The following is a 19,396-nucleotide window of genomic DNA, read 5'->3' as shown; positions in this document are numbered from 1 at the left end:
CCTTTCTGTTTGTGTGGGCTGCTTTGAATTATTTTTCTTAACAATGCTGTGTACTATCAAAAGACCAAAAGAAGTACTTTGTTCACTTGAGAAATCATTCTTTGAAAGGAAGCGTTGCTGTGAAATTCTGAGGATGGGAATTAGTCATCTTCTCTTCTGTCTACATATGCATATAGTTTTTCCTAAATGCACTCTGTAACCATTTTTAACTATGTTATGAAACTGGGAAAGCGTGGTGGTTTTTCACGGAGGGATTTGAGCTTTCGTTCCCACTTGGTTCCTATTGTGTTTTCCTGAAAACTTTGTGTTTTGGAGGAAGAGGAGTGTTAGTGCCTTACTTTAAATTCTCAGTTGTCATTAAACAAATGTAGTGGGGTTTTCTGGTTTTACTAATAGAGATTCAAGCCCTATTTGAGTGGTCTCAGGAATGAAAACTCCATTTTTCAAAATCTGAGTTCCAAAATTTTCCCTGGCTCTAAGGATTTTATTGCTGCCAGGTTTAACTTCCTGATTTCCTGACAAATATTCTGTTACTGTAAATAAAGGGGAAAGCTGAGTGAGCAAACCAGTATGCGTTTTCCAGTGTTCTGAGATGTGCACTCCGTTACAATAACATCCATGCAAGAATGGCATTGATTTAGAGTTGATAAAATGTGATGAAGAGACTGCTGATCATTTGTTTTCCTGTGGCTTGAATCTTAAGAAGTTTTCAGTTGAGAATAGTGTTTTCAGTTGGGAGTATATATTCAGAATAAAAAATAGGATGCTTTCACTATTACGGTTTGTTGTCCATAGGGCTATTTAGAAAGTGCCAGCAAAAATGATCACCTCTGCTGTTTTTTTTTTTTCCTTGCCTTCCACATGGAAAACAAGTTGGTCTCATATTCTCATGAGATGGAGCTGTAATGGCATGTGAGCAGAAGCATACGTGCATTGGTCTTTCCATAGTGTCAGAGTATTTTGGGCTGAGAGAATTTAAGCCATATTAAGAGAAGGGGATTCAAAGTGCAATGATGAGAGCAGTCCATCCGTTTCCAGCAGCATCCCCTCTGAACTGGAGCCTTGCTCCTACTTTGATTCTGAACTGACTGTGGAAGTCTAAGGATAACCCGTATTTGAATGCAGGACCCTCAGTTATGCTTTACTATATATTTTAAAAGGCTTGTGGGAGGCTAGATGTAAACTTTCATGTTAGTTTCCCAGCTGACTGGTACATTGAATTCATTGAGAATAGGAAGGGCTGGTTCAATTCATTTCCATCCCTTGTATTGCAGTCATTTTCTGCAACGACGCATAAGGATTGATTACCATAGCAACAGTGTTTTAGCTTGTACTGCTGTGAATGTGGTTAATGATAATAGAATTATCTAGTCATTTGAAATCCTGTTATATTATTAGGTCATCTGAACCATCCTCTTACTATGTATTGAGTTATTCCCTGTAGCCTATCTTGTAGTCCTTTGTCCATGCTGCTTTTACATGTGTTGAGCAGTGGGGATTCTGCTTCTTCCCTTGGGAGACTTTCACAATCTGATATATCACCCCATTAAGGATTTTCTTCTGATATTTAGTCTCATTTCACCTCCTTTCTCCCAGCTACATGGATTTATACCACATGGAAGTTCTGTTCTAATCTTTTTTCCTATCAAGCATTTGCAATTAATCCTTCTTTATTACCTCCATCAGAATATACAGCTCAGTATTTGTGCTTTTTGGGATTTTCTTACAGGGAAAAGCAGGTTTCTAAACCCATCATCTCTTCTTCTTCTTGACTACCTCATTTTGATAGGAAAGTGCCTAGTACTCAAATGCTGTTTAGATGACTTGAACTGCATAGACAAAGCTTCCAGCTTTCCAGTGCCTTCATATATTTGCTCCAGTATATGCACCACTAGAATGCTAGTTCTTGTGCGCATGCCTGCCCTGCTCCAGCTGATGTCTGTGTTAGTGTGTGGTCTCATAAAGCACAAGAGATGCTCCTTACCCCTCGCCACAAGTCAGCAGAAGCAACCTCTCAGTCTGCCCTTCTTGTCTGACCAGTCTAAGCGTGGAGGGGCATAGGTGTCTGTGCTGTCACCCACATACACAGGTTGCATACTTTGTCCTCTCTTGTGATTTCCTGTGTTTCTAAATCATAGAATCATAGAATCATAGAATGGTTAGAGTTGGAAGGGACCTTAAAGATTGTCTAGTTCCAACCCCCCTGCCATGGGCAGGGACACCTCTCACTAGAGCAGGTTGCTCAAAGCCCCATCCAGCCTGGCCTTGAACACTTCCAGGGATGGGGCATCCACAACTTCCCTGGGCAACCTGTTCCAGTGCCTCACCACCCTCACAGTAAAGAATTTCTTTCTGGTATCTAATCTAAATCTCCCCTCTTCCAATTTAAAACTGTTACCCCTTGTCCTGTCGCTACACTTCCTGACAAAGAGTCCTTCTCCGGCTCTCCTGTAGGCTCCCTTCAGATATTGGAAGGCTGCTATGAGGTCTCCCCGGAGCCTTCTCTTCTCCAGGCTGAACAACCCCAGCTCTCTCAGCCTGTCTTCACAGGAGAGGTGCTCCATCCCTCTGATCACCTTCGTGGCCCTCCGCTGGACCCATTCCAACAGGTCCATGTCCTTCCTGTGTTGAGGACTCCAAAGCTGGACACAGTACTCCAGGTGGGGTCTCACGAGCGCAGAGTAGAGGGAGAAATAATTTCCGGTCATCACAAATGCAGTTGTCCTGCTCTACTTCAGGCATTGCACAGTTTGTGCTATGTGTAGGTTGGCTAGACCAGGAATTAATTTAAAACAGGTAAAATAAAGTGCTTTTCTATATAGGTAGGCCATGGGTTACCTGCATACGTGTTACATCATTGTCATACTCTGTGTCTGCTTTCTTAAAAGTTGTGGATTTGGTAAGGTAGGAGAGTATTGACATCTTTCCATTAATCTGTTGTTCTCACTGGTGCTTATGCTTTTTGACTAATTTCCTCATTAATATTTGATGTCATACAGTTGCCCATTTCTTTTGTTTTTATTCATCCACAGTATACATAAATACATACTACATTAATATTCATCCATACTACCCCAGGAGGGCAGAAGACTGGGAATTCCCATTTGAAATTATTTTTAGAGCTAAATTTACTGCAAAAATGCTTGATGCTGCAGTAAAAATCAGATATATTAAATCTTCCTCAGTATTACCATCAATTAATTATTTAATTTTTGGTGATTTTTGCTGGCTTTTTTTGGAGCGATGCTACTTTTTCCAAGATTCTTCCCTTTGAGGCTTAGACTAGATTGCATTTCTCAGAATGCATTATCTTACATTTATTCAAGTTTCAATTTCCTTAGTCACCAGGCTTCTCAGTCCACCAGTGTGATATATATATCTGGAAAGTCTCACAAAGCTCATTGATCATGTTTTAAAATATTATTTTAAACCTCAGTTGTATTTCACTGGCAAATTTCATCACTTTATTTTTAACCTTTTCTTCCAGATTATTAATTCTTTAGGTAACATTATCCTGCTGTCAATTCCTTAGGAAAGTATTAGCTTTTCTATTTTAAAGATTGTTTTAATATTCTTTTGTTTCTGTGTGTATATACACTCTCGTTCTTTTTCTCTGTTCTTTATTGCCTTCAACCTTGTCATATGTAAGGAGAGAAAGACAAGTGCATTTCACAAGAGCATCCCTGGAAGTGTTCCAGGCCAGGCTGGATGGGGCTTTGAGCAACCTGCTCTAGTGGAGGTGTCCCTGCCCATGGCAGGGGGGTTGGAACTCAATGATCTTTAAGGTCCCTTCCAACTCTAACCATTCTATGATTCTGTGATTCATTAATTGTAAGGATTCCTCTTGCCTACACTGTCTAGAATACATCCATGCAAGATACTCCTTTCTGTTGTTTGTTTGGGGTTTTTTTAATTAAGTCAAACTGCAAAGAGGTTATAACTATTAATATTAAGGAACTATTCTGAGCCTGTGTAGCTGAGGATAGACCCCCCAATAAAGAGTGGGGAACCTGCTGATTTTGGTGAATGAAAATTCACAGATTTTAAACTCATCTGTTTGTTTCTCCCCATATTTTCTTCAAATCATGTCATTCTGTGTGAACACCATGAGCTGCTTTAATGTCAGTGGGAAACCACAACCTTTGTCACAGAATTTTCTATTAATTTCTTTTTTTTTTCCAGCTGGCCTTGCCTTTATACCGAATTGGTTCTTAATTATAAGATACAGTGACCTTTATCTTATTTCAAAGGTTCACTCTCAAGTCTTTGCTAGATTTGATGATAACGCAGGTTATTTTCTCCTTCCCATCTAGTCAGGAATATTGGCAGGTCAGTATTGTCCTTTCTCAACTTTGCTGGCATTTGAGGAAGTACAAAATACACTCCAGTCCTAACGACATCAAACCTAGCTTCCCACGGACAAGAGAAAAGCCTGTTGGCAAATTACATGGGTTAGCTGTTATAGCGGCTCTTGTGCTGTCCTCTGAAATAGCCAGAGCTGGCTGTAACGAGGTACTGGACTAGCCCAGCTAGTTAGTCTGAAACTCGATGTATTCTGTGAAAGTGGAAGTGCCCGAAGATCCTGCCCAGGGATACAGCGGAAGAAGCGCTCAGTGCAGTTTGATTTCTAAAGTTGCTTCTTTCTGAAACCCCAGCATTTCTGCTTCTTCTGGTTTCTTCAAGCTTTCCTTTCATAGGTTGACAAAAAAAGCTTCAGAATGGTAGGATAATAGTGCTTGCTTCCTCTGGTTTCCTGAAAGTAGTTTTTTCCAGTTTCAGAAAATCAGGGTGAAGGGTTAAAGCAAATTAAACATCTCTTCAAGGAGACCTCAGATGGGATGAGCTTCATTGACTGGCTCGTCTGGAATTCAAGTGTGGTTTATGGGAAATTGATAACAAGTTCCTGTACATTTGGAAACCTTCAGCTTGGCTTTAGCTAGTTTATAACTGATCAGGTGGCAACGAAGAAAACCTTACATCAAAACTGGAATGTTTAAATGTGGGGTTTAACAGTGTCTACCTGCTTTTAATCGTACATGACACAAGTTGTTATGGTTCCTTAGAGAATTTTGTTCCCAAGCATGCTATTGTTAACCTTAAAAGAGTGTTTATGTAGACATCTCTGGATAAAGTGTTGTGCCTTTTTGATGAAGAGAAGCACTTGCCTCTCTAATGCGTATATGACTTCCATGCCTTTACCTTTTTTTTTTCTTTTTTCTTTTTTTTTTTTTTTTGGGGGGTGGGATGGATGAAGAGGAATTCAACCACAGAATGTGTGGGTTTTTTCCTTCTGTTTATGCATCTTAGCTTTTAGTGAACTCAGGAAATAGCACTTAAAAGCATTGTTGTGCCTCGGTCTTAATTTGATCTCGTCTAAGGAAGGTGGTGGAATTTGAGTAATTTGTATGAAGTTGTTTAGGTAACTATTTATGTTGTGACAAATGAAGTTCTGCTTTAGATTAGAAACTGGCAGAAAAACAATTATGGAAAATAGGTCAGCAGTATACAGGGGCAAGAGGGATATATTCCTGGAAAGCACGCTCATTTTGAAAGAGGGGGAGGAGGGGAAGTGCTGAGATGGCAGCTTTGGTGAACAAGACACAATTATTTAGATTAGTTGAAAATAGGTAGGATTTGAAGGAGGGAATAGAAGAGGGATGAGATTGGATGTGGAGCAGTGCAGGTCACTGAATGTTGAATGTCTGGAGCTGTATGCAAAACTGCAGATGAATGGTATCCTTTCAAACAATGGTCTGAGGCCACAGTGTTAGAGGCATTTTAAGTCCTCTCTCTTGCTGAAAGAAGCAATCTTTGCTTTGCTTCCTCCCTTGTGCCTCCCTAAGCTTTAATGAGACTGTTAATTAGACTGAACTGGACCAGCCTGGGAAACGTAACCAATTAAAATTGCTTTTATTAAACATTAATTTTAATTTAGATCTTCTGTGTAATGATACAAATGCTTGAATAAGCAGAAAGGAGAAGGTGGACAGAGGGATCCAGTGATGAACATGACCATCTGGGGAGAGGAAAAGGTGGGATTGCCTCTTTCAACAGACCACATCTGTGGCTTGCCCTGGTCTTGCAGCATGATGAAACGCCAGGCTGGGGTGTGACTATGGGCAACCCAATGGAAATACAATTGGCTGGAAGTACTGCACCTCCATCTCATGTGCTGAATTCCTCCCTACTGCTCTGACTTGGGGAGACAAAGGAAGGGAAAGAATCACAAATGGAAATAAGGTCTCTCAGAAGAAGTTTTAAAAAATTAATTATATTGAGAAGCAGAGTGCTTCTGGAGCTATGGATCTAGCACTTGTGTGATATCCTACACTTTGCTCCTCAGTACAGTTTAGACAAGAGATCTGTGGTGTCCCTGGAGAGCTTAGTGAGGTAGTGGTGGTGATGGCGATGCGGCATGGCAGTTGATCATGTTTCTTCATGTGTTGTGTAGGAGTTTTGTGTGATAGGGGCCAGTGCACACGCTGGTGGGGGCTCGGGACCAAACTGCTCCGAAGGAGCCCGTGCTTTCCTTGGCCTCTCTCCAGCCTCATGGGACCTGTGGTCCTGTCTGCTGCCCTGAACAGGGAATGACTTACTGTCTGCAGTCATGAGTCGTGATGGTGTTTTGATGTTTTGAGAAATTTGCATAGTGCTTTTTTGTTTTTCCAAAGTGTCCTTTTCGGTTCGCTTAAGGAATACATGTGAGCATTTTACGTTTTTCTGAAAGTAAGGCTCTGTCTCTCTCTGAGAGATCACCCCAAACTGAAAGCATCTAAGGCTGGAGATGAACCTTAAAAATATGGAAAGAAATCTTCTGTGCCTCAGTTTCTTCAAATAAAGAAAGAATTTGGAGAATGACTTCTAATCTTCCTGAGGGTGCAGTGAAGCTAAAGCCATTATTGTCCATGAAGTGTTTTTGGCATACTGTGCTGGAGGGCACTACAGAAGTACTGAGTACTATTTATTTTAAATTTGATTTAATGGTTTTGATCAAAAAATTAATAAAATTGTCATAGACCAGATTGTAACCCTGTAGGCACTTGGAATGGAGCATTCGTAAATGAAGCATTTACTGAGAAGTTTGAAATTGTTTTTCATGTTGACTTCAGCAAAACAAATTGAGCAAAGAACAATGAAAAATGCTATAGTATTTTCTGTTATTAAAATGGTGAATTTGTTTGGTGCCTAAGGTAAAATCCATGTTGTGCAAAAGACCAAAAAACAAAATGCTATGGCGTAACAGGGAAACTCAATTGAAGCAATTTTAGTGGAGTTTCTCAGTGAAGAATGAGGTGAAAAGCAAAAAGTGGCACGCAACCGTGCAATTCGGCAAAAGAGAAGTAAAAGACAGAACTGCAAAATGGTAAACTCTCATCACTCAGACTTTGCACAGGAGCTGAGAGCAGGCTTGGGTGCCTCTTGCCTCTGCAGTAGGGCCAGGTGCCTGCATTGCCGTCGCGGTGCTCCCTTCCTTCCCTGGGACTTGGGGTGGGACCTTGCCTGGTTTTGGTCTTTTAGGGGGAGGAAGAGCCGAAACGGGAAGAATTAACATTTAGCTATGCAAGTTAGGAATCCCTTAGCCTCGAGTGTGTTTGTCCATCTCTCTGGTGCGTAACACAAAAGATCATTAAAACAGATACGTAGGTATTTTTTCTTTCCAGCAGTAGGAATTTAAACAAAAAAGTCGTAAACCGAAGCTATATGTTAGGAAACCCTAGCAAATGAGAACTGAAGATAAATCACTGTGTAAATGAATGGAAAGCCATGTACTTTTCTTTTAGCAAAATGATAAAATAGTATGATTAAGTTTTTCTAGTTTTTGGGGCAAAATTAACAGCATGATTTTTAGTAACAAAACCCCAAAACCTTTGAAAATTGTGTTTCCTAGATGAGACGAAATTCAAAGTTGAAGAACACACTCTAACTTTAAACTCCCATAAACGTAGGGACTTTTATGTTATTGGAAAACAGATATTTTAATTAGATTTTTAAAAAGCCATATCTTTAATAAGCTTTCTGATGTCATCTCTAAACAGTCCTGATCCATGCCGAGAAAAATATCCGGAATTGAATTTTGTTATTAAGATGCCTGTGCGAGTAAAATGATGTTTTGTGTGATGGAGACCAGAGTGCTATACTTCTAACTTGCTTCTAAATTGACTCTTATGTTCAGTACTCGAGGGGATCGAACTGTTCTGTACTTAGCTGAAGGTAGTGAAATCCTCGTGTGCTGATACAGATCTGCAAATCGAGCAACAAGGGACTATTTCAGATTAAAAAAGAAAAAAGAAATGAATAAGGATAAAAGAACTATGAGACCTGTTTGAAAATTGCCTAATGACAAATTCAAGTTGCTAAATAAGAAATGCTTTTTGTATCTAAAAAAAAAAAAAAAAAAAAGAAAAATTCCTCAGAAGGATGAAAATCACGGTCTTTGAAAAGGTGAGGTGAATAGTAATATATTCAGGAGCATTACAGGGAAAATGTTAAGTGATTTATGCAGAATTTTCTCCTTTCCTTTGTCTCGATATCAAGGGGAAACTATGTGACTCATCTATAAAACATCTCTGTAGAAGTCTTTCAGATCTCTAAACTTATAGGTGGAGGCATGTACATTTGATTTTTGCAGGGGAAAAAAGTGTGTGTCCCAATTCCATGTACCTATTGTCATTTCTTCAGCTTTTAAAAATCATGTAGGACTTAATGACTTGGTTTTTAATGTCTATTTACAGAATATGCTATCTTGTCAGATTAAAGGAAAAAAATATTTAAAATTCTGTTGTTCTACATTAGTTACAAGCAGGTGAACTCAGTGTGGATCTATTTATAGGACAGCTAATGGATGTGCCTAACTTGACCTACTTTAGACTACTCAGTGGAAAATACAAACACACTGTATTTGTACACTAGTTTATTTTTACTTCAAAAACAAAATAATGTCTTTGCTGTTGTGACCTTCTAAAAATATATGTATATTTAGAAGCATATATATCTATATAATTCCTGGATGCCATAGTAACACTCCCTGCTGGAAGTACATTGTGGATGTTTTTTTCCTTCCATAAACATCAACTTGTCCATATAAAATGAATGTTAGGTTTTTGTTCATTGCTCGTCCTGAAATCCCAGATCTGTATAACCTGGAATCTGGAGTAGGAAGAACTAAATTTCTTAAAGAAAACTAGATTTAATTTTTAAAAAGCACTCCTGTTGTCAAATAATTCAAGTAAAGCAGCTGCCAATGCAGGGACAATTTTCTCTATATATGTGGGTATGATATGAGTTAACCATAGGGGGTGGTGGTATATATAGATGCATATACATGCATCAGTTAACACAGTGAAAGGAAAAATAAATGGTATATGAGGTCATCAATCAGAAGTGAGTTTGTTACATGGCAAGTGCCACACTCTTGTTGGCTCACCATGTGGGCATGTCTCTGTAATTGAGGCGATTTCTGCATTATTCAAGGTAAATGATAAAAGAGCCTGCACAAAACCAGACCTGGCCTTTGGGCTAAACTTTGCAGGGGAATTTGATTATACATTGACCTATAATTGTAGCCTTGTTTCAAGTAAAGCTGATAACTGTTTCCATTAAAAATATTTCCCATGACTCTGACATCAAAGTATGACTTTGAATCTGTGTTTAGTATGAACCCTAATATTTGTTTTACACTGGCAGATCCTGGTGGTCTATATGTCAGTCTGTGAATCGTATGACAAGAGTATAGAATTTCAGAGATTTGAACATGGAAATAGTCTGTAGATAAGCCTTATTTAAAAGAAACAAATAGCATAGACTTTCGCCTGTGAAACAGATATGTTTTGGATCCTGAGGAAAAACAGAAAGCAGAATAAAACCCGTAACTAGGCAGTTACACAAAATGAACCCATTTTATTCTTAAGGCAACAATCAATTTGAGGTAATTTGATATAATTGTACATGGGTCTGAGATTAGTACTTTTCTGTGTAATGCAATGGACACATAGGATTTGGTTTTGATCAGATCTTCAGAAAGCCCCTTAGATGCTTTGGTTAATACTGGAAGTGTGGAATCCATGCTTTATGTACTTTGAATATTTAGCACATGAGAGGTTAGTACTTTCTTGTTGGATCTAATATTTTAGTTGACTTTCTATCATTGCATTGCTTTTTAAAAACTCCTTTAGCAGGCTCCCCAACAGATGATACCATTAGTCCTGGGATACCCAGTCCAGTCACACCAAACCTTTTCTGGCTATTCCCGTTGGCTGTGGTTGGTTTTGCTTACAGGTCACTCTGTAAGGGAACTCTCTCTCAAATCCATTATGAGATAAAATGTCTTGAGTTTTGTAAATCTTCAGAAACTTTGCATCTAATAAAATGTTTAAAAAATATGTTATGGACTGAAAGTGTTAACCAGGTGATAAGAAAAGGAAGAGGTGAAGCTCATCTGGTACTTTTGAACAAGAAGAGGCATTTTGTGCCTCAGCATCCTAAGCTGCTGCTGCGACAATTAAGATCCACTTTAATATTACTGCTTTTCAAAGTGTCATATCCAAGTGTCTTGTCTTTATTCATCTTTGCAAACATGGAGTTTTATCACCAACTTATTAATAGAGAAATGCACTTTAAAGTGATTTTTGCCACTACTGTATAGCAAGTTGGTGTAGGAGTTAACAAAGGGCTCGATGTTGTCTTCAGCTTAAGTCCATCTTAAGTTTGATATGAGAAATAGATCATCAAGGTGTTACCAGGTTCAATTTGGCAACAATTTACCCATTTGTCAATGAGAAGAAATCTAGGGCACTGAATAACCATCACTATATTATTTTCTAATATGCTGTAAGTATTATGGCGATACATATTATTTCTGTTGTTCTGCTGTTAGAGCTGTTGCAAAATGGCTGGCCATGAAATAGTTGTGCTACAATAACACTTGAGTCTTCCTTAAAATATCCCTTATATATGATCTTGTGGGAACAGCTATACATTTTTGTTATCCATTTGATATTTGCCATCTGTAGAGGAACCTTGATGTATGGATTTGTTATGGTAGCTATCACTTTACAGCACACCTCCTCCCTCTCCCTCCCACCTTGGACTGTCAGTAGACTCAGAGAAGTCACTAAAATGGTCTGGAGTGGGATGCCCTCAGCCTGGGGAAAACAAATGTTGTTTTCACCCAAACAGCAAATACAGTCTATGAGAATGATGACAAATACGTATTGTGAAATGCTTGAGAATCAGCGTTGCTTTAGACATTACTCTGGTTTTCTTTCTCTGTCGGATCCCATTTTGTGTCATTTCCCTTGTGTGGGTTTGCTTAGCTGTGAAGTATTTGCAATTTTTTTTTTTCCTTTTTTTCCCCTCACTATACTTTCTCTGTTGGTAGACATAGAGCATTCAGCTACATTAATTAACAGGCATGTTCGATCAACAGCAAAAAACCCCTTGGAGTTTTAATGCATTTCATGCTGTTTGTTGGCAAGCTACCACTGTAAGGTCATGTCTGAGATTTTCTTTACTGTAAAGAAGCACAAGCAGCAAAATGTCTCAAGTTAAATTCACTAGCAAGAAAACCTTTTATCTAACCTACTAAAACTCCTAAAAGGCTCTTGTACTTTTCAGTGTTGTCTTCAGTGGCTACTGTAGAAAAGAATTAACTGCAGCATCATCTAGTAAAAAGCTTTTTTAGTGGAATCTCTGTTAAATGTCTGAGCAGTGTTTGTGTTGTGCTCCTGCCATTAGCCTGGCGAGCTGTGCGACAGAGGTGTGTGCCACATCTGTGCCATCTCAGTGACATATCGCAGGTTGTTGATCCCCGAAAGACTATGGACTTCAGTAAACCTCTAAACTAATACATGCTGCAAAATAATTGAGATGCTATAGGGCTTGATCAGTTTTTATTAGTATTACAAGGCTTTTAATATATGTTTTTAAAAGACTCATTAGGCATGAAAAAAATGGTAGTTAATCAAAACTGAATGAAGTGTCATATAGGTTTGTCAAAGGAAGGTTGTATCAAATTATATTTATTGGCTATCTGGTGTTCTGCTTTTTGGACAATAGGAAATAAAATACATCTCTCTTTAAATCTATAAAAACATTTCCTTTCAAGGCGCTTCATAACAGAAATAGTGTCTTCGTGAAGCCAGCCAGTTTTAAGGCTCAGCTTGATCAGTTTATTAAATGGGAAATAAGAGATGATTGCCTGTGATAGCAGGGGATGAATTTGATATTCATCAGAGACCTGGGAAATCCCTTCCATTCTGTGCTCCTCTGTCTCTACGTGGTATCTATTCACTGATTTGACCGAGCAAGGCAAATTTCATTTTAGAGTAGTGAGGCATATAGAAACTCTATGTATATTGCCATTTCTAATTGTGAGATGACCATCCTGCACAAGGATGTGAATAACATAGGGATTCAATTGTTTTTTGTGATTTTTTTTTTTGTTTGTTTTTAAGTGGATGATGATTTTATGTAAGGTTTCTGTCTCTCCTCTGTCACTCCCTCAATTACTGATAATAGCAGTGCACCTAGTGTAGGACTGATGTGGATTACACAAGGCTCTTACCTAATTATTTGTGCATATATATGTGTGTGTGTTCAAGAGAGAGAAACCCAATTTTTTTTATTCAATAACTTTTGTTTTTCCCCATGTGCAGTTTTTCTAACTGCTCTTCAGATTTGATTGAAAATTGCCATTCTCTGGAGATTTGGCCAGTTAATCAAGAAGTGAGAACATTAGCACAAAAGCCTGATGCTGGTATATTTGTGCTAGTTAAGACACAGGAAATAGGTCCCTTAGGAGCAGTTTCCTATCAAGTCTGATCGTACAGAGAGAGAACCTACTTTATGTTGCAAGGACCAAACAAACATTTATAAAACACGGCTGCCAGGAGACTAATAGCAAATAAGGTCTCTTCTTCCATAATCATTACAAAGAAGTGCAAGGGAATAAATAGGAAAAGATGAAGGGAAGGGCATATTTTAATAAGTGTTATTTTTGCTGTGTTCCAATTGGGGAAAAAAAATACTGCTGTGCAGTCCTACAGGAGCTTTTATTTATTGATAATGTGTCTTTCTATACATTAAAATCCAGAGTACCTGTTGGAAGTTATATACTGTTCCTTTCTGTTTGGTATTTTATAGTATTTTCACTCACTACACTAAAATTTTAAAAATTAAATGCTAGAAAACAAACAAGTATGAATTCTTCTTCGAAAACACAGAGGCTGTTTATTGAAAGGCTTTTATTTGCAGAGGGGTGTATGTCTGATACATTTATCATATGCTGCTCACACTGGTAGCTCTGCCCCTTTACTGCGATGGTTGCAATGTTTGCCATTTCAAGACCCTGCCTTTCTGTTGCTAATGCTAGCAAAAATGCTAGAAGTGTTGTATAATGAGAACATGCACCCCGTGCAAAAATACTTAGCTGCAGTTATTCTGCAGACTAGTAAGAATACAAAAAAGATCTAATTTCATTTTAAAAGATGGTTCCTTTGTGTAGCTCTTGTGTGCCCATGTGAGCCTGTCTTTCTGCTGAGGCTGGATCTCTTGTTCAGTTAACAACTTCACAAGTCAGAAAAAAAATTCGTTTGTGTACAATGAGAACAGATTTACTACAATGTGCGGCTAAATTTCCCAGACTTTCTCTTTTCACTGAATACATTAAATCTCAGCGTGGTTGAGCGTGCTTTCCCAGGGAAGGGCACCGCATTGGGGCTGAGCCGGCTGTGATGCTGGCTTGCACCTGCTGTGGGATGGGGCCAGGCACGGATACCCAGCGCCAGTACCCTGGCTGTCCTGGCTTTCCATAATCCCCTTCTCAGCACACAGACGAGGTGGAGAATTAAGCTCTCTCAATTTTAAGTAACAGCGAAGTCAGGGCAGGAAGACGCAGGTTTGGAAGAAGGAGCCTGTACTTGGTGTTGGAGGTGCAGGTAGAGACACAAGAGGAACGGATATAACACTGCGGGTTGCAGAAGTGAATGAGGAGGCTGGTGGTGAAATCTTAGCACAGCTCCTTGCACACGTTTATTGCGATAATCTTTACTTGCATCTTCCCTTTCTTTCATGTTAATTTGGATTTACTCAGTGCACAGGATACTTACTGCTTACCCAAGTGACCGGGCAGTTTTTTCTCTTGTTGGTCAGTGTTGCAGACCTCGCTGTGGAGTGCTCGAGTCAGCTGAAAGCAGAGTTACTCTCTTTCATACAATCATTATCACTAAAATACCCAATCACTTTCTGGACAATAATGAAATAGTTATTATATCCCTCTGAACTGAAAAAAAAACCCAAACCAAACCCAAACAGCATTACTCCCATTTTTTTCAGTTATTGGTAGAATGGAGATGGTGCTTTAGAATTTGAGAGATGGGATTAAGTGTTCCGAGAAGACAGATTTACACAGAACTCCTCCGTGCCTCCAGAGCCCATTTCCCATTGTGTCAGGCTGAAGTAGATTGTAATCAGCACTTACTTGGACCAGGCACCTAGAAATGAAGACTGCACAAATGAAACGTGTAGGAATTTAAGTGACTACACTAACTTTATTCAGACTCCCTGGCTGCTATTGAGTTTTCTGCAGGTAATCGTCTAAAGAAGATGAGGGAATGTGAAGAAGTTCTGCTTACATTTTGGGGGAGTTCATTACAAGTGTATTGAACAGCAGAGATGAGTGGGAAAGTGCTTCTTTGAAGAAGAAGTAGTGGCTGGTAGTAATTGTGGGTTTATCAGAGGCAGGAGCTGATATTTTGGTAATGACAGATAAAATGTCCAGTAAGATAGGGAAGGCATCGCTGCTTTTGTGCTTTGGAAATAAAACGAGGCAGTCTTAACTCAGAAATAATCTCAGAAAATGTAATTAAAGGGTCTGTTTGGGTTCATATATATATTGAATAAGGTTCCGTTGACAAGCATAATGCTAACATTTCTTAACTCTGAGGATTTTGTAATCCTAAGAGGTCATAAGGAAATTTTCTTCAAAAATGTAAAACAAATTGGCAACTTTTCCTATGTATTTCATTAATGCTCTGCAGGTGAACTGTGAAATGTACCTTTCTGTATACAGAACTCCTAGTATTAATAGTCTACTTTGATCAGTTAAGAGTTTTTAAATCATTAATTTTATTACAGAACTTGGAACAATAATGAAAAGAATTTTTGGGGGTTTTTTTGTTTGTTTGTTTTAGTTAGAACAATGGCTTGACTTGATTTGGCACCTACATAAACTTTTTTTAGTTATATTTGCAAGAATCTGCTACTGTGTGCACAAACTTGACTCTTACAAGACACAGGAATTTTGTACAGATCCATTTAGAAGTAAAAATAACTCTTCGAAATTCCTAATTCTCTTAAACTAAGATAAATTTATAGAACTTTGCTTTCTTTCTGGTGCAATTGTATTTTTTTTTTGATCTCCATATAAGTAGCCTAAATACATGACAGGCGGCATATGTGCTTTATGGACAGTTACATCCGTGTCTGGTGGCGCAGCAAGGCTCGAGTGAGAAGCCCTGAGTCATCTCAGCAAAAGGGAATTGGGGGCATTTTACACGGAGTGCATTAGGGTATGTGGAAGTACGCTGGAAGAGGTGCTTTAAATTTTCCTCTGTGCTGTAAAAATGAAATGATCTTTTAATTACTTAATTTCAATTTTGGAAAAAAATATCATTCTGTAGTGGCTGTACATTAAAAGGTTTATCTTTTGATATATAGCAGCAATCGGTGTTTATTTATAGAGAGAAAAGAAGCCTTGCAAGTTTGGGAGTTGGCTCAAATTAGTTATTTCTGAGAAATGTCTGCAATAATATCCATCTGGCTTCTCAGAAACTTTCTTGGTCTTCTAAATGTCCTTTTCCTTGGTTTATCTTATGATAGCACATCCAGGTGGAATTTGCCTTTCAGGAGAAAACTACTTTCCAAATAAAGAAATAATTGCTTGATGCAGAGATTTTCACAGCTAGTTACTTTTCTTAGTAAATCAGAATTTTAAGTCAAATCCCTCTGCAGGTGTCCAATTTTTCTCTCCGTTCACTTCAATGTAAATCAAATCTGTGTTATTTTGAGAAGAAAAGAGAGCCTGATTACTGTAATATTAAAGACTTTTAAAAGGATACATCATACATCTGTTGATTATGGCAGTAGTACTTCGTTAAGGTTGTGATTCCTCCTCTAAGCACCTATTTACAGGCACATGCATGTTTTTGATACAGATCTGTCTGGCCGGGAAAAGCCAGACAGAGGCGTGTGGGAGCTGCTGTTTCTTAATTGCTTGGATAACTGACAGTGAGTCTGGTTCCAAAACTCGCTGTGTTTATAATTCTCGATACAAAAGGCACGAAAAGTAGATGTGACGGTGCCAGATAGCATCTGTTTCACATAGCTTTCCGTTTGCAGTTTCTCATCTGTTATGTGCTGATATTAAAAGGTATGGTATAGGCAGGAGGCAGGCAAGTTGGCTATTGCCTTCGCCCTGGCTGTGCTCGGGGTCAGGCAGGGGATGCTCCTTCCCTTGGCAGAATAAACCTCTGGACCGCCGGCTGGGACAGAAGGAAAGAAAATGGGATGTTGAGCAAGTAGAGAGGCTTAAGTGTTAGATGACATTAGGGGACTCTGAATGACAGCAAAGATTCTATCAGGGCTGGGAAGTGATGGAAAGAAGGATTTCCACAGGCATTTAGCTCGAGTCTTGCATAGTGGGCTTTGTCTCAGGAGGACACTGGAAGTGGGGCTATCAAGAGCAAGACCAAAGGACTGTTGCAAAGACTGAGTGGGGCAAGGGGAGTTTTGTTTACGGACTTATTTTAGACTAGTCAAGGATAAAACCCGTGGGGCTGGAAGGTGGTAAAGTGTAGGACCCAAGTGGTACTAGGTGAAAGATGCTTACATTGTGCATATATAGATGTCTGCTAAAATGACACAGGATAAAGCCAGACATTTATTTGTCAGTAAAGACATATCTACTAATAAGTAGGATGGTATTTCAGTCTCTTCTTACATGTATATGTGCTTATTTTATGTTTGCTTGAAAAGACCACACATGGAAAATTGCCAAAAACATTGTATTAACAATATCACATTAACTTGTGATGACCTTTTATCATAGCTGAGATTCAAAATTGTGTTTCATCATTAACTCTGATTTTAGACTTGCAGATAGTAGCTTCAGTGCAATATAAATATGTAGTTTTCCACGATCACCAGTGTCCCTAATATCAAAATAAGAAACCCATAGCAACAGTGATCTGCAAGAGTCTGTATGAAACAAGGTGGAATGCTTCTTTTTAATGTGAAAAAAACCCAAATTTTCCTATATATACCTTTTTGCATATAACTTTAGAATTGTCATGGAGATTTGAACATTTTATTTATTTATTTATAAACTTTATGCAGTGGTACATATAGAACTTCATCTGAAATCAGTAAATACAGAAATGTAAACACTAGCTTATGTCATATTTATGACAGATTGTCCTTTATAATGGATTTATAAGCAAATTTTACTATATGGAAAATATTTTATTTTGAGTTCTTGTTTACATTCATAATGCAGTTCAAGGCAGGTTCAAGATGCTGGTTAACCTTTGAAATGTATTACTTGCCTAGTGCTTAACAGAGATAGATGACGAAGAAGTGCATATTAAAGCCTCTCAAAACACAGAATCATCAATCTTCAAGTAGCCTGGCTTCACGCAGCGCGCTGCTTTCCAGGATGCACAAGGCACATCTACAGCCCATGGAAGCCTGATGCATCCAGCTTCCTGCTTTTGCAGATTCTCATTGGAAATGTCAATTGGACATTACCAACTACCTCTGCTTGCCTTTAATATCTCTTCAATAATTTAATATATTGTCTGACTCTGTGTGCTGAACTCATGACCTATCACTTCTTATTTTACTGACTTGATGGGTCCGACTCTATAATCAAAGTCCTTGTTTGAAACCTACTGTTTACGCTTTATAGTATTTTCTGTTTGGTCACACGGGTAACTGAAAGTATAGGATTCTAATAAGTAACATAGATATAAGAACAATTTTAGATCTTCTTACTGGTAGTCCTTGAATTACCTTGATTTAAATTTGAAAGTACAGCATTCACAACTTTGACACTAAAATGATATATTCAGTGAATAATGTATGTACTTTTTGGAAAGTCAAATTAAAAATAAAATCAATTGGTGAGCATTAGAGCCTCACGTAACTCTTTGATGTCAGCCTTTTCTGGCATGCTATTAGTAAAGGCCTGTGATAAAATGTTTAAAGAGGTCTTGCTACTTTATAGAATTATACAGGCTGCATTTTCTTATATCTTTTTTAACTCTTTGCAAATGAGTCTGAGTGAGCTGCCTTATGTATTCATTCGAGTCCTCAGTGACCTGCCCAGAGAGAACTTGGGAGGAGTTTGCCCAAACACTGCTGTCTGTCAGCTGATTTTGTGCTTTTATTTGGGTACCTTTTAAAAAAAAAATGCTGGCTGTGATAGCTTCTGTGAGATTACTTTTACAACTGTAGTAAAATTAAGATATAAAACTGACTAAACTATAAATATCATTACAAAAATGCATGAAGTGACAAAAAACAATTTACATTTTCAGACAGCAACAGAAAAGGTTATTGTAGTTATGGAAGCACATATTTCCACTGCACTTGTGGTAACCTCAATAATCTGAAAATGGTAAAACGACATTATTAAAATGAGTTAACCTATTAAACCTAGGTTTAAATGATTATTATTTTTTTTTTTAATATCTAGGATGAAGATCGAACAGAGGAGGACAAGGGCAGAGTTGAGCCTGTTGGACATGCAGACACTGGTTTGGAGAATGCTACCAATTTTTCCTTGGAGTAAGTTACTGGCGGTACACATTGTTTTAACGATGACTCTTGAGTCTGAACACAAACCAGCAAAAAACTCAGAACAATTTGAGTGATACTGCTCTTAAGAAAGTGGGGCAGTCTTTTTTAGGTCATGTGTCATTTTGGTTTTAAACAATTTGCTTCATGGACCTTTTTAAAGCAGATTTTGAACAGTTTAAAAAGCCTGTGTTAAAGATGAGCATGGGAAACTTGACATTTATAGGTGCTGATGCTACAGTAGATTTTCTGCATAAAAGAAGATGCTTATTTGATGGAAATCTGAAAACTTGACAGAAGGAGTAGGGTCAGTGCTAGCACAAATAAATCAACAGGCAAGAATTTCAAAAGGGAAAATTTTAATTCCTGTCACCAGTTCACAGTCTACTGGGAAGATGGGTGTGGGGGTCACATAAGTTGTGTGGTCAAAACCCTCATAGTTTGTGAATGGATCAAAACTGATGTTCTTTAGGACTGGGAAGCTCCTCCTAATTTTAAACAGATCAGTAAAGTATATTTTATTTCATCACAAGATACAGCAAGC

The 19,396-nt window shown here is 38.3% G+C and overlaps 1 protein-coding gene across 10 annotated transcripts in view; it reads left to right on the top strand.

The window, feature by feature from the left end:
• PARD3 (par-3 family cell polarity regulator) overlaps positions 1–19,396 on the top strand; it is a 458,715-nt gene that overhangs the window by 215,378 nt on the left and 223,941 nt on the right. For all 10 annotated transcript variants that reach the window (XM_074156981.1, XM_074156982.1, XM_074156980.1 and 7 more), the window contains one exon: positions 18,752–18,843. In XM_074156981.1, coding sequence (XP_074013082.1) covers positions 18,752–18,843 — 92 coding nt within the window. The remainder of the gene's footprint in view (positions 1–18,751; positions 18,844–19,396) is intronic.

This window comes from Numenius arquata, chromosome 12 (assembly GCF_964106895.1).
Source record: "Numenius arquata chromosome 12, bNumArq3.hap1.1, whole genome shotgun sequence".
Classification (NCBI taxonomy): Eukaryota; Metazoa; Chordata; class Aves; order Charadriiformes; family Scolopacidae; genus Numenius; species Numenius arquata.
Note: the sequence above shows the minus strand (reverse complement) of the source record. Positions and strands in the feature narration are given on the sequence as shown.